Source organism: Salmo salar, chromosome 19 (assembly GCF_965601325.2).
Source record: "Salmo salar chromosome 19, fSalSal1, whole genome shotgun sequence".
NCBI classification, from domain to species: Eukaryota; Metazoa; Chordata; class Actinopteri; order Salmoniformes; family Salmonidae; genus Salmo; species Salmo salar.
The window spans coordinates 1,583,420-1,598,581 of NC_138309.1; the positions used below are offsets into that span (position 1 = coordinate 1,583,420).

Here is a 15,162-nt window from a genome sequence, read left to right on the forward strand (position 1 = left end):
CATAGCATGAGAATATCATGCACTTGTAGCGTAATGTACTGTATTATCTGGTGGTGGAGCAGAGGAGAAAACCTTGCCTCGATGTCTTCTGCTGAGCAGGGTTCTGAGTCTTGTGATGCTGCTAGGAGATCATAGACATCATTCTTATTCATTCCTCTCTACCTAACCTGTCTGTGTTTAGACCTGGTGTTCCTATTATGAATTAATGCAAAGCCTTTTAAAGGGGCTGAGGTGATTCTCAGCCCTGTGTAGCCACAGACCAGAGCATGTGTCTGCTCCTCCTCACAGCATACGGTGTAAGCAGCGGGATTAATTAAACGCAATGCAATTCCTGACATTTTCCCTTCTTTCCCACTGTGTTGCTCATGGTTTGTAATGAAAGCTTGAATTTCAAATTTTCAGGTCTCGCTTCTAGTGTGTGATCAGCAATGCAGATGCTCTCGCTGACATTTGAACCCATCCTTTACTTTACTCTCCTCCTTCTACCATCCACTCTTCCCTTTATGGATCTTCACGTCTATTCCTTCTGTTACTCCATCCATCCAAGGTGTGATACTCTTTCCTCCGACTACTCCCTTCTGCAGATATTATCCTCCTTTAATTGAACCCATTTTTTCTCAACGTGATCATACACCCCAGGGAGATTTATAGGGGGGACATCATTGACAGAATGTGACGGAGGACATTGCAGTGTTGTGTTCAAGACCACCTAAAGTGAGACCAAGCCAAGACAAAGACGGGAGCTAATCGAGTCTGAGTCAAAACCATGATTGTAATTGTCAGATCACCACAATAATAAGAGCTCAAAATGTACAGTATTTCAGTGTTAATATTTCAGTCGAAGATATAGATTCTTAATCCATTCAAATTTGTAAAAAATTAATTTAGCACTACAAATTATCACTAAACAAAACTGGTGTCAAATATATGTAAAAAAAATGTTACATTTTCTCAAATTTGCCCCAGTCTCCCCTACTAGTGGAACAAGAACATTTTGACAAGTGCAACAAGGTTTGAGGATATTTTTCAACAAAAGTAAAGGACAGTAAAGTTATGAGTAAAGTAGGAAGCATACTTTATAAATGTAGCATGAAAGAAGTGTGTATTTGGCCTGGCGAAGCGGTTTTATGTGTTGACTGAACTGGGGTTGATAATTATGAGTTTACTGCTCCGCTGGTCTCGTGAAGAAATGATGATCTTTGAATTATCGTTGCCCAAGACCGAGTCAAAATGTATCCGAGTCCAAGACAAGACCAAGACACTCAATATGTGGTCTCGAGACCGGACTCAAGACTAGTCTGTCTTGAGTATTTCCAGTTTAGGTCCTGAAGATAAAACCATAAAGGAAGGTTATGGCTATGGAGGCCAGGTCATCTGATGCAGCACTCCAACAATAAACCTAACCTCAACCCGATTGAGATGGTTTGGGTTGAGTTGGAAAAGCGCCAACAAGTGCTCAACATATGTGATAACTCCTTCAAGATTGTTGGAAAATATTCTTCATGAAGCTGGTTGAGAGTGTGCAAAGCTGTCATCAAGACAAATGGTGGCTACTTTGAAGAATCTAAAATAGAATTTGATTTGTTTAACACTAAAATGTAAATGTTAAATGGTATTTTTTTGTTGGAAATTGCACCACTGCCATTATATTATCTCATCAAACGAATTTATTTCAATCAATCAAATTTATTCATAAAGAACTTTTTCCATCAGCCGATGTCACAAAGTGCTGTACAGAAACCCAGCCTAAAACTCCAAACAGCAAGCAATGCAGATGTAGAAGCACAGTGGCTAGGAAAAACTCCCTAGAAAGGTCAGAACCTAGGAAGAAACCTAGAGAGGAACCTGGCTCTGAGGGATGGCCAGTCCTCTTCTGGCTGTGCCGGGTGGAGATTATAACAACATGGCCAAGATGTTCAAACGTTCATAGATGACCAGCAGGGTCACGTGATGATGATAATAATAATCACAGTGGTTGTAGAGGGTGCAACAGGACAGCATCTCAGGAGTAAATGTCTGTTGGCTTTTCATAGCCGATCATTCAGAGTTAAAGACAGCAGATGCGGTAGAGAGAGAGTCCAAAACAGCAGGTCCGGGACAAGGTAGCACATCCAGTGAACATCTAGCCTGAGTTAAGACTTGAACAGGAAGATAGAACAACCTTGCCTAGGGAGATTGAGCAGTGTGTATGTGTGACAGTGTTTCTTTCGTGCTGTGTGTTTTCACATGTTTATTCACTGTACACTCTACATATAGTGCATTCGGAAAGTATTCAGACCCCCTGACTTTTTCTACATTTTGTTCCATTACAGCCTTGTTCTAAAATCGATTTAAAAAAATTCTCATCATTCTACGCACAATACCCCATAATTACAAAGCAAAAACAGGTGTTTGGAAATGTTAGCAAATGTATTAAAAACGTTATGCAGAAATACCGTATTTACATAAGTATTCAGACCGTTTGCCATGAGACTCGAAATTGAGCTCAGGTGCATTCTGTTTCCATTGATCATCTATGAAATGTTTCTACAACTTGATTGGAGGCACACACCTATCTATATAAGTCCCACAGTTGACATTGCATGTCAGAGCAAAAACCAAGCTATGAGGTCGAAGGAATTGTCCGTAGAGGTCCGAGACAGGATTGTGTCGAGGCACAGATCCGGGGAAGGGTACAAAAAAAAATGTCGCAGCATTGAAGTTCCCCAAGAACACAGTGGCCTACATCATTCTTAAATAGAAGACGTTTGGAACCACAAATACTTTTGTAAATAAGGTATTTCTGTATTTTTTTTTATAATGTCGTGACGGGACTTTCATTAACGTGATGACTGTTATTTATCGAATCAACTATGTTTAATTGCCAGCTGATTTCAATTAATTATGTAACAATTAACTCATTAGGAATTTTGGGCACCACGGGAAAAGTTGTTTAACAAGTTACCATCTCCCGAATTAACTCTAGAAGATATGTAGATATCTCTTACATCAATACGTCACCTGTTAATCATTACCTCATCAGTCTCATTCTGAACGTCGCAGACTTCTTGAATCCACAAGAACCCCAGCCTTTCTGATTATTCAGTACTACACAAATTGATTTAATCATTTATTTACTAACTAACTAAATAATAACACAGAATACACATTCACAATTCCTTTAGACAAAGTCCCTAGTGGACTGACAAGATATGACAGCTTGTTACACACATGGAGAGGGAGGGGTAGATAAAGAGAGGGAGAGACAAAGAGAGTCAAACTTAACGTACATTTGGAATCTACCCTTAAAGTAATAGTAATACTTTGCTCACGATCCATCGTCCATTTGGGGTAAGGAATGTAATGTATTTACGTGTAGATGTCTTTGTCCTTCGTCTCTCTGAAACCAATCGATCCTTCTATGGAAGTGGCTTGATGAGTGTAAGGCTCTGGTTGTCCACCAGAGGTCACAATGTCCTTCTTAGTTGTTCTGGTTTATAGTGGATGTTTCTTCAGATGCTCAAATGATTGTCTGAGATGGGATCTTCTCCTTCCTTTCTCAGGTAGATAGTCAAGTTCTAGTCAAGACCACTTTACATGTACAGCTGCAGACTGTGAAATGTTCTGGGCTAGTCTTTATCTTCACTCGTGTTGAGTTTCAGAGTTTCTAACCATTTCAACATGTGGCCAACACTCCACGCTTTTCTGGTCTGATAGATGAGCTTATCTTCTCACCTCGTGTTGAGTCTTAGAGTTTCAACCATTCGTAATGTTCAGCTCACACTGTCCATCTGCTGGTCTGATATGTTAATTCTTAGTGAATCCTTTTAAGCACTCTGGTCGGAAACGCAGTTCCATCACACTGACACGCTCTTCTGACCTCATTAGGGGCGTGAAAAACCATTATCTCATTAGAAAAACAAAATCAATATGTTAACAAAAATAGTTTCATCGTTCTTCATATTATATTAACATCATATTGGATAGAAACTTGAAAGCTTGAATGTGTTTCCTTCCTAAGTTACAGTATTTTCCTTATACAGTTTTTAATGCCATCACAAAATGAAAAGCAATATGACAGGATTATTCTTTAGATCCCCATGGACCATTCTTAACATTCCTATCTTATACATATTGTTCCAAAGTTCACTCTTTGGGTGTTATAGTTTTGGGCAGCAAAATGTCTCTGTAAAAAATACATTCCTTTCCCAATACTGAGGAGCAAAGGGAGAGATTCCCCTCCTGCCTAATTTATGACCAAGTGTTAAGGTGTCAAAACCGGCCCACCCTCCCTTCTCCTCTTCTGTGGGTAAGAGGGTCTGGTTGTTGTCAGCTATTTACCAAGCTGATCTGAGGCCTTTGATCCTCGACCAGGAGATTCATGACAATACATTTGCTAAAATGTAAAAAAAACAGTTTTAGCTCTGTCATTATGGGGTATCGTGTGTAGCTTGATGATGAAATAAGGCTTTTAGAATAAGGCTGTAATGTAACAAAATTGGGAAAAAGTAGTAGTTTGAACAGCACACTATAGCTCACTACCACTTCCACAGTCCATTCCCCAAGGGGGCACCAGCAACTTTGTCCAGGTGCTGAGCCTGGTTGATAAGCACATCAGGTGTTGCCAATTAAGGTGATTGTCAGTTAGTGTCCCAGCTTCAAATCAAATCAAACTTTATTTGTCACATGCTCCAAATACAACAAGTGTAGACCTTACAGTGAAATGCTTTCTTACAAGCCCTTAACCAACAGTGCAGTTCAAGAAGAGTTAAGAAAATATTTACCAAGTAAAGAAAATAAAAATAAAATAAAAAGTAACACAATAATAACAATAACGAGGCTATATGCAGGGGGTACAAGTACTGAGTCAGTGTGTGGGGGTACAGGTTAGTTGAGGTAATTTGTACATGTAGGTAGGGGTGAAGTGACTATGCATAGATAATAAACAGCAATGTAAATAGTCCAGTGGCCATTTGATTAATTGTTCAACAGTCTTATGGCTTGGGGGTAGAGGAGCCTTTTGGTCTTAGCCTTGGCGCTCCAGTACTACTTGCGGTGCGGTAGCAGAGAAAAGTCTATGACTTGGGTGACTGGAGTCTCTGACAATTTATATGGGCTTTCCTCTCCAAGCTTGCACCTCCAAGCTTGGAGGTGGCTGGTTTTGTTTGGTGGTCATGAGGTCTTTAGTGTTTGAGTCATTGTTTGGGCATGCCTTTGGTATTTTTTCCTTTTTGTAAATGTATATTTCTTCACCCACTGAGAAAATACTAATCCGCTTAAACTGGCTGAACAAGAAGTCATGAGAGAGAGCTGGTTCTGGACCAAGGTAAGATTGCATTTGAGGACCGTGTTGGATGCACATGTTCCCAGGGAGACAGCAGAGTTCTCACATAAATGCACACATTCATTCAGGTTACAGACCATGTAACTAGGCCTAGGACCCCTAATATCCATAGGCTAGTTATGGGTTTCGTAACAATTGATTTCACCTCATTAACAGAGTGTGCCGGTAGTTGCTATCATGTATTGTTGTTAAATTAAATACATCTGTCATTCCTCTCCTTCAGGTGGCAGTTTAAATGATGTTCTGAGAACATTCAACAGCTCCCATTCTGTAGGTAGGATCATTGTCAGGTGACTGTGATCATGAAAAACTCCTTGCCTTAGTCATTTTTCCTCCTTAATGGGAGAGATACAGCAATACGGATCCCACCTCTGCCACCATCTGGCAATGTGCTTTGTGTTGTAGTCATGACACAGAAATATATACAACGTTAGGAAAACTTTACTGGGCATGCTTCAGTTACCTACAGTAAATAGTCAAATAAGAATATTTCAGTTTCCTGTGTAACACAAATATTGCTCCAGGGATTCTCTGGGTTTCTGCTTCACTTGATGATGGATGAAGTTGACACCATAAGCCCAGAGAACCGTTTGCCACCTGTGACCTGACTGAAGCTCTCTTGGGGAATGTTTGTGTCCCCAGCAAGGCCATTTTGGGATATTTAGTGACTCCAGTGTGGTCATTATATTGTTTAGAGGTGTCAATGGGGTCGTCTGACCGTGTTTAGTGCCCACGGTCCATCTGTCTTCTGAGTGGAAGACCAGGGTCTCACTGAAGGGAAAGACAAAAAAAGATGATAGATGCACCCCATCATCCCATCCCTGCACCCCATCATCCCACACACACATACTGGCTGCTCGTCGTACACACACGTACACGCTCCACACATACAAACACACCCTCGCAACACACCACAAACTCAGGCAGGCACCATTTATTTTTTACTTGGATTGCTGGCTCCAGAATGGTGCACAATGCTTAAGTGTCCATGACCAAAGGTTTTTCCAGTTTAGGTCCTGAAGATAAAACCATGAAGGAGGGTTATGGCTATGGGCTTATGGGGAGATAAAGGTGGGCTCTCATTTTAAAAGGATTTTGCTATAATAATGTGTGTTTGCATTTATTTAATAGCTTAGTAATGGATTATAAATTACCAGTAAATGTGTAGTAAATGGCGTGCTGATCCTGTTTAACAGAACTAAGTGATGGTGAGTCATTTACTGTATGGTAATTCAGGGGCATTCAAATTCCAACCTGGTTCTTCACAGTATGTGGTAGGGCTTGAAAACTATTCCATACTATGAAGGGAAACCCAGCTGCGAGCTGCCCAGTGATGCAAGCCTACCAGATGAGCTAAATGCTTTTTATACTCTCTTCGAGGCAAGCAACACTGAAGCATGCATGAGAGCACCAGCTGAGCAAAACCTTTAAACAGGTCAACATTCACAAAACAGCGGGGCCAGATGGATTACCAGGACGTGTACTCAAAGCATGCGCGGACCAACTGGCAAGTGTCTTCACTGACATTTTCAAACTCTCCCTGACCAAGTCGGTAATACCTACATGTTTCAAACAGACCACCATAGTCTCTTTGCCCAAGAAAGCGAAGGTAACCTTCCTGAATGATTACCGCCCCGTAGCACTCACATCTGTAGCCATGAAGTGCTTTGAAAGGTTGGTCATGGCTCACATCAACACCATCATGTCAGAAACCCTAATTTGCATACTGCCCCAACAGATCCACAGATGACGCAATCTCAATCCCACTCCACACTGCCCTTTCCAACCTGGTCAAAAGGAACACCTATGTGAGAATGCTGTTAATTGACTACAGCTCAGCATTCAACACCATAGTGCCCACAAAGCTCATCACTAAGCTAAGGACCCTGGGACTAAACACCTCCCTCTGCAACTGGATCCTGGACTTCCAGACGCGCTGGCCCCAGGTGGTAAGGGTAGGCAACAACACATCTGCCACGCTGATCCTCAACACCGGGGCCCCTCACGGTTCGTGCTTAGTCCCCTCCTGACAATTTTTTTGGCACCCCCGCCTCTGTCTTTACACTGCTGCTACTCGCTGTTTATTATCTATGTGCATAGTCACTTTACATATTACCTCGACTAACCTGTACCCCCACACATTGACTCTGTACCAGTACCCCCTGTATATAGCCTCGTTATTGTCATGTCATTTTCTTGTATTACTTTTTGATTCTATTTTATTTTTTTACTTTAGTTTATTTAGTAAATCTTTTCTTAACTCTATTTCTTGAACTGCATTGTTGGTTAAGGGATTGTAATTAATCATTTCACGGTAAGGTTTAGACCTGTTGTATTTTCTTTCTATTTCGCAACAAAGCCTCCACTCACGCCGCCAAACTTACCCTAGTAAAACTGACTATCCTGCCGATCCTCGACTTTGGCGATGTCATCTACAAAATATCTTCCAATACGCTACTCAGCAAACTGGATGCAGTCTATCACCGTGCCATCCGTTTTGTTACCAAATCACCTTATGCCACCCACCACTGCGACCTGTATGCTCTAGTCGGACCCACTGGCTCCAGGTCATCTATAAGTCTATGCTAGGTAAAGCTCCGCCTTATCTCAGTTCACTGGTCACGATAACAACACCCACCCGTAGCACACGTTCCAGCAGGCATATCTCACTGATCATCCCCAAAGCCAACACCTCATTTGGCTGCCTTTCCTTCCAGTTCTCTGCTGCCAGTGACTGGAACGAATTGCAAAAATCTCTAAAGCTGGAGACTTTTATTTCCCTCACCAACTTTAAACATCAGCTATCTGAGCAGCTAACCGATTGCTGCAGCTGTACAGATAGTCCATCTGTAAATAGCCCACCCAATCTACCTACCTCATCCCCATACTGTTTTTATTTACTTTTCTGCTCGTTTGCACACCAGTATCTCTACTTGCACATCATCATCTGCTCATTTATCACTCCAGTGTTAATCTGCTAAATTGTAATTCTTCGCTACTATGGCCTATTTATTGCCTTACCTCCTCATGCCTTTTGCACACGCTGTATATAGACTTTATTTTTTATCTACTGTGTTATTGACTTGTTTATTGTGTTATTGGCTTGTTTATTGTTTATTCCATGTGTAACTCTGTGTTGTCTGTGTCACACTGCTTTGCTTTATCTTGGCCAGGTCGCAGTTGTAAAGGAGAACTTGTTCTCAACTAGTCTACCTGGTTAAATAAAGTTGAAATAAAAAAAAATTGGCGCATGTGACAAATAAAATTTGATTTGGTAAATCATTTAGTAACATTAATTGAATAATTTATTAATCGAGCTAGCTATCGTTTAGCAGCAGGACTCTCTGACTCTACGCCTGGAGGGCTCTGTGTGTAAGAGCGCGAGGGCTGATGCTCTCCCAATCAGCTATTAATTAAATAAATGAGATTAGCTAAATTTACCAAACTTTGTTTGGAAAGCATCAGGACCAATTTTGGAAATGTAGTGGAATGGCACGTCTGAGTAATTTAGAATGACTTGATACCAAACTCAATACCTCCTAATATACATCTATATAAGGAAAACTATGGATCAAATAGCATCTTTGTGTTATTATATATGTGTTATTTGTGTTATTATATATTCAAGCTATATTCGACAAGTACAGTCGTGGCCAAAAGTTTTGAGAATAAGACAAATATTAATTTCTACAAAGTTTGCTGCTTCAGTGTCTTTAGATATTTGTGTCAGATGTTACAATGGAATACGGAAGTATAATTACAAGCAATTACAAGCATAAGTGTCAAAGGCTTTTATTGACAATTACATAATGTTGATGCAAAGAGTCAATATTTGCAGTGTTGACCCTTCTTTTTCATGACCTCTGCAATCCGCCCTGGCATGCTGTCAATTAACTTCTGGGCCACATCCTGACTGATGGCTGGCCATTCTTGCATAATCAATGCTTGGAGTTTGTCAGAATTTGTGGATTTTGTTTGTCCACCCACCTCTTGAGGATTGACCACAAGTTCTCAATGGGATTAAGGTCTAGGGAGTTTCCTGGCCATGGACCCAAAATATCGATGTTTTGTTCTCCGAGCCACTTAGTTATCACTTTTACCTTATGGCAAGGTGCTCCATCATGCTGGAAAAGGCATTGTTCGTTACCAAACTGTTCCTGGATGGTTGGGAGAAGTTGCTCTCGGAGGATGTGTTGGTACCATTCTTTATTCATGGCTGTGTTCTTAGGCAAAATTGTGAGTGAGCCCACTCCCTTGGCTGAGAAGCAACCCCACACATGAATGGTCTCAGGATGCTTTACTGTTGGCATGACACAGGACTGATGGTAGCGCTCACCTTGTCTTCTCCGGACAAGCTTTTTTCCGGATGCCCCAAACAATCTGAAAGGGGATTCATCAGAGAAAATGACTTTACCCCAGTCCTCAGCAGTCCAATCCCTGTACCTTTTGCGGAATATCAGTCTGTCCCTGATGTTTTTCCTGGAGAGAAGTGGCTTCTTTGCTGCCCTTGACACCAGGCCATCCTCCAAAAGTCGTCACCTCACTTTGCGTGCAGATGCACTCACACCTGCCTGCTGCCATTCCAGAGCAAGCTCTATACTGGTGGTGCCCCGATCCCGCAGCTGAATCAACTTTAGGAGACTGTCCTGGCGCTTGCTGGACTTTCTTGGGCGCCCTGAAGCGTTCTTCACAACAGTTGAACCACTCTCCTTGAAGTTCTTGATTATCCGATAAATGGTCGATTTAGGTGCAATCTTACTGGCACCAATATCCTTGCCTCCGAAGCCCTTTTTGTTGAAAGCAATGATGATGGCACGTGTTTCCTTGCAGGTAACCATGGTTGACAGAGGAAGAACAATGATTCCAAGCACCACCCTCCTTTTGAAGCTTCCAGTCTGTTATTCGAAGTCAATCATAATGACAGAGTGATCTCCAGCCTTGTCCTCGTCAACACACTCACCTGTGTTAACGAGAGAATCACTGACAAGATGTCAGCTGGTCCTTTTGTGGCAGTGCTGAAATGCAGTGGAAATGTTTTTGGGGGAATCAGTTCATTTGCATGGCAAAGAGGGACTTTGCAATTAATTGCAATTCATCTGATCACTCTTCATAACATTCTGGAGTATATGCAAATTGCCATCATTCAAACTGAGGCAGCAGACTTTGTGAAAATTTATATTCTTGTCATTCTCAAAACTTTTGGCCACGACTGTACACTATTGAGAAAACACCAGAATGAATTAAGTCATCATGAAGAACAGAGGCTGGAGCTGAGCTGAAACCAGTATGTACTGTAAGCTCACACTGTTCGCAAGGAGGGGAGTGTGAGCATTCTGCTGTTCGGAATACACACAAACGGACGCACACACACACACACGATGTCAATTAGGTCTATCCCGGTCTCCCTAAAAGGGAATTCTATCTTCAGCTCCATCCTTAGCCTTTAATATCAATTATTGTCCCTGGCAGACATCATCTTGCTTCTTGTCAGGGGAATTTTAGCTGTGGACCTTGTTGATGCCAGAGTCTGAGGTTCTCCTGAGTACGGAGTAGTGATGCAATGGGATGTGATACTAGCACACCCTGCTAGAATGCTCCTGCTGTGTTTGTCAGGGCTCACCAGTCAAGTCGTCAGCTCTCGTGCTCACACGCCTTATTGTCTGCCTCCTTGTCTCATATCCCAAACTTCAAAGGCCTCTTAATGCTCACTTTAGAAGCGGCAGTCCCACATGTCAGAGGAGAAGGCAAGGCAGAATGACAAGTGTGTCTAATTGGAAACGTCTCCCGGGAACGTTCAGGAGCACAACTCTCAGAGAGGGAGAAGAAACGCATCGCTAAGAGGAAAGGCAGTAGGTGTTTTCGGAGAAAAAAACTTTGTTAAAACACTGGAAACACAGGCATCGTTTAGAGAAGAAAGCCCACAGAGAAGAACATTTTTATTTGTGTGTACATCCCCCAACCTCCTTTTCTCCTATTCAGTCTCTTAAAGACATTGGTAAAGACAGGTGGAAACCATTCACTTCCGCAGTTGTGCTTCCCCGGAGCTAGTAGATCCACGAGGGCATCTCATTTTCCTTTCCTTCCTTCCTTCCTAATGTGCTTTCCTCTCCCTCCTAAAGCTTGTACAGTATAATTGCATTTCCTGGGCCTGATCTCCATGCTAAAATATGCAGTGGTGCAGCCACGGGAGGGCCGGCAGCCCCTCTCGTCTTCATGCTGCTTATCGGTGTGCCACAGGCCCACACTCGTTCATTGTTCAACCCTGGCATCATAATTACCTAATCTGTGTCTCACGGCATCCCGCTCGACTATACTTCACCACGATCCACTACCGCTCTACAGACTAACTATATATTTCTGTTATTCCTAAAAAATAGAAAATAAATGTTAATAGCCTCAGACGACTGGGACTCATTTGTATGTGATAGTTCTTAGTTTATATATTTATTTGTCTCCTTGTTTTGTTTATTTCATTAGCACCATGTACATATTGCACCCGACTACTTTCATTATTATGCTCCCCACAGTGTCCGGATGTAATGAGCCTGCACACAACAGCACCTAATGAATTATGGTTGGTTTGCTTTAGCTGCCTCCTTGGTGGGGTCTGTGGGGACTTTGACGACTGTTGCAGTATAGATGGATACAGTACGAATATGGCTTGACATATTGTCTATGTATCATCTTGGATTTAAGCATCATTCTCTCTATGGCATAGGCATACACAGATCCATATACAGTGAGATGTGACGTTCTTATCTCCGCCCTTGTAGGACCTTTCAGATTTATTGTCATCATATGAGAAAGTTAATTTTCTTCCAGATTCATTGTACAATCTGTCCCTTATCCTTGTCAGTTGTGGTTGCACCAGGGTGTTTCATCATGACGTCCTACTAAAGCAGCAGACATCAGGGATTCCATGTACCAAGTCATGCTAGCCCCAGCTGTGCCGTTCCTGCTCACTAAACAAACCTGGAGTCTCAATGATAACAGAAGGCTGTCACCGGTCTCCCCACCGCATGCCCCCCCCCCCCCCCTTTGTTTGAAGTTGAGTGCAGTTGAAAAGTCAACTTCTAAAAGCAGTTGCAGCCATTTAGCATGCCAGTTCATCTATCAAATGATATATTTCTTCACTCTGTCAGTCAAAGGAATACTAACTTTGTTCTCGTTCTCTCTCTTTCTCCTTTCTTTTTCTATATGTCATCCATCTCCCGCCCTTCTCTTCAGATGAGCAGCAAGCGCTCCAGCAGTTTCCGACGGGCCATCGCCAATGGCCGCCGTACGCTGCAGCGAGAGATCCTATTGGATGAGACGGGCCTGGGTGTGTACAAGCGCTTTGTGCGCTACGTGGCCTATGAGATCCTGCCCTGCGAGACAGACCGGCGCTGGTACTTCCACCAGAACCGCCTTTGTCCCCCGCCCATATTCATGGCCATCATTACCATTGTCCAGGTGAGAGGGAAGAGAGAAAGAAGACCCTTAAAATAAGCAGAACAATGTTTATGGCATAGAAAGTCTTTAGCTTTGTCATATGTGGGCACTGACCAACTATTTGGTAAACAATGGTTAAGGAGGTGCAATCGATGCCTGTCCTCAAAGGCAACACTGTATTGGCTTTCATGATTGAATTTCATGATTGAATGTAGAACTGGGAAACCAAGCCAGTGGACTAGTCTCTGGCCAAGTCATTGACATTATTGGAACAATTTAGTGAGAGGAAAGAAAATATCCACTAGACAGCTTTAGCCCCAGAGGCCTTGGCTTGAACAGGCAATGCTATAAAACCTGCTGCTCCTCAGCGAAGCAACAGCACTTTCTGTTCTAACTCACTGCCATTCTGAAGAAAGCGAATGAAGTGCTCTTACACTGAACTAAAATATAAACGCAACATGCAACAATTTAAAATATTTTACTGAGTTACAGTTCATATAAGGAAATCAGTCAATTGAAATATACTTAACAAAAATATAAATGCAACATGTAAAGTCTTGGGCCCATGTTTCATGAGCTGAAATAAAAGATTTTCCAAATGCAGAAAAAGCTTATTTCTCAAATTTTGTGCGCAAATTTGTTTACATCCCTGTTAGTGTGCATTTCTCCTTTGCCAAGATAATCCATCCACTTGACAGGTGTGGCGTATTAAGAAGCTGATTAAACAACATGATCATTACACAGGTGCACCTTGTGCTGGGGACAATAAAAGGCCACTCTAAAATGTGCAGTTTTGTCACAACACAATACCCCAGATGTCTCAAGTTTTGAGGGAGCGTGCAATTGGCATGCTGACTGCAGGAATATCCACCAGAGCTGTTTCCAGAGAATTTTATGATAATTTCTCTACCATAAGCCGCCTCCAACGTCATTGGACGTACTGACAAATTCTCTAAAATGACGTTGGAGGCGGTTTATGCCACACCTGTCAGGTGGATGATTAGAGCTCCTGAGTGGCGCAGGCTGTATCACATCCGGCGGTGATTGGGAGTCCCATAGGGTGGCGCACAACTGGCCCAGCATCGTCCAGGTTTGGCCAGGGTAGGCTGTCATTGTAAATAAGAATTTGTTTCTAACTACCTTACCTAGTTAAATAAAGGTTCAATTCAACAACAACAAAGAAAATCTAAAATCTTGGCAAGGGAGAAATTCTCACTGACAGGGATCTAAACAAATTTGTTCACAACATTTTAGAGAAATAAGCTTTTTTTGCATATGGAAAATTTCTGGAATCTTTTACTTCAGCTCATGAAACATGGGACCAACACTGCGTTTATATCTAAATGCTTCACAATGGCGGTGAATGGTCTGTAATGACAATGAGGCTATGATAATGACTATTTCCTTTCATTCAAATTCATGGAGATTATGTTTTATGAAAGGAGCAAATGGAATCGGTCCAGCTCTGTGTCTCTCTGTATGTGCATCTCTTGTTGGTGCCAATGGAAGTCTTCAACCGACGCAAGGCATACGGCGTTCGAAAAAAGACGACATTCATGGCATTTATTAGCAAAATCACAATTCGTATTGGCACTGCAATTTCTTGGCTCTCATAACAGAAATCTTTATTATATGATATCAATGAGTGTCTGAATGAAGAGACGTGGGTGTGAACCAGCGTGTGTCGTCTCTCCCGTCAGATCATCGTGTTCATGTGTTATGGCATCATGCTGAATAAGTGGGTGCTGCAGACGTACCAGCCAGACTTCATGAAGAGCCCCCTGGTGTACCACCCCAGACACCGCCACCAGGTCTGGCGCTTCTTTAGCTACATGTTCATGCACGTTGGGTAAGAGACCACCCCTCCTGATTCACACACACACACACACGCAGTGTGAAGCAACATTAATTGATACTGGAAGGCATTGACCGATAATGCATTAGATAGGATTGATGGTGATAGATGACTACTGTAGTTAACATTGATGAAGTGTCTAGACTAAAGGAGCTGATTAAAACTATATGCATAATTAATCTGTTATTGAGACCAGAATCATCCTCCTGTTCACTGTGTCTCTCAGGTTGGAGCAGCTGGGGTTCAACGCTCTGCTCCAGCTGATGATCGGCGTTCCCTTGGAGATGGTCCACGGAATCCTACGCATCAGTCTGCTGTACATGGCCGGTGTTGTGGCAGGTGAGTGTCAGTGGGTTTGCAACGTTGGTTGATGTGATAGTATCGTTGTTTATTGTGTTAGTAACCCTGTATTTTAGTGCTGATAGTACTGTATCTTGGTACTTTGGTGTTTTAGTATATGAATGTGTTGGTGTATTAATATTTTAGTTCCTTGGTGTCTGTTCCACATGGCTGGTAAGTTGGCCATAAAATGTACACTACCATTCAAAAGTTT

General features: G+C 42.2%; 1 protein-coding gene across 1 annotated transcript in view; it reads left to right on the forward strand.

Moving 5' to 3' along the window:
• LOC106578257 (rhomboid-related protein 1) overlaps window positions 1–15,162 on the forward strand; it is a 78,108-nt gene that overhangs the window by 16,137 nt on the left and 46,809 nt on the right. The window contains exons 3-5 of the mRNA XM_014156915.3: window positions 12,551–12,775; window positions 14,455–14,603; window positions 14,836–14,948. Of these exons, the coding sequence (XP_014012390.1) occupies window positions 12,551–12,775; window positions 14,455–14,603; window positions 14,836–14,948 (487 nt within the window). The remainder of the gene's footprint in view (window positions 1–12,550; window positions 12,776–14,454; window positions 14,604–14,835; window positions 14,949–15,162) is intronic.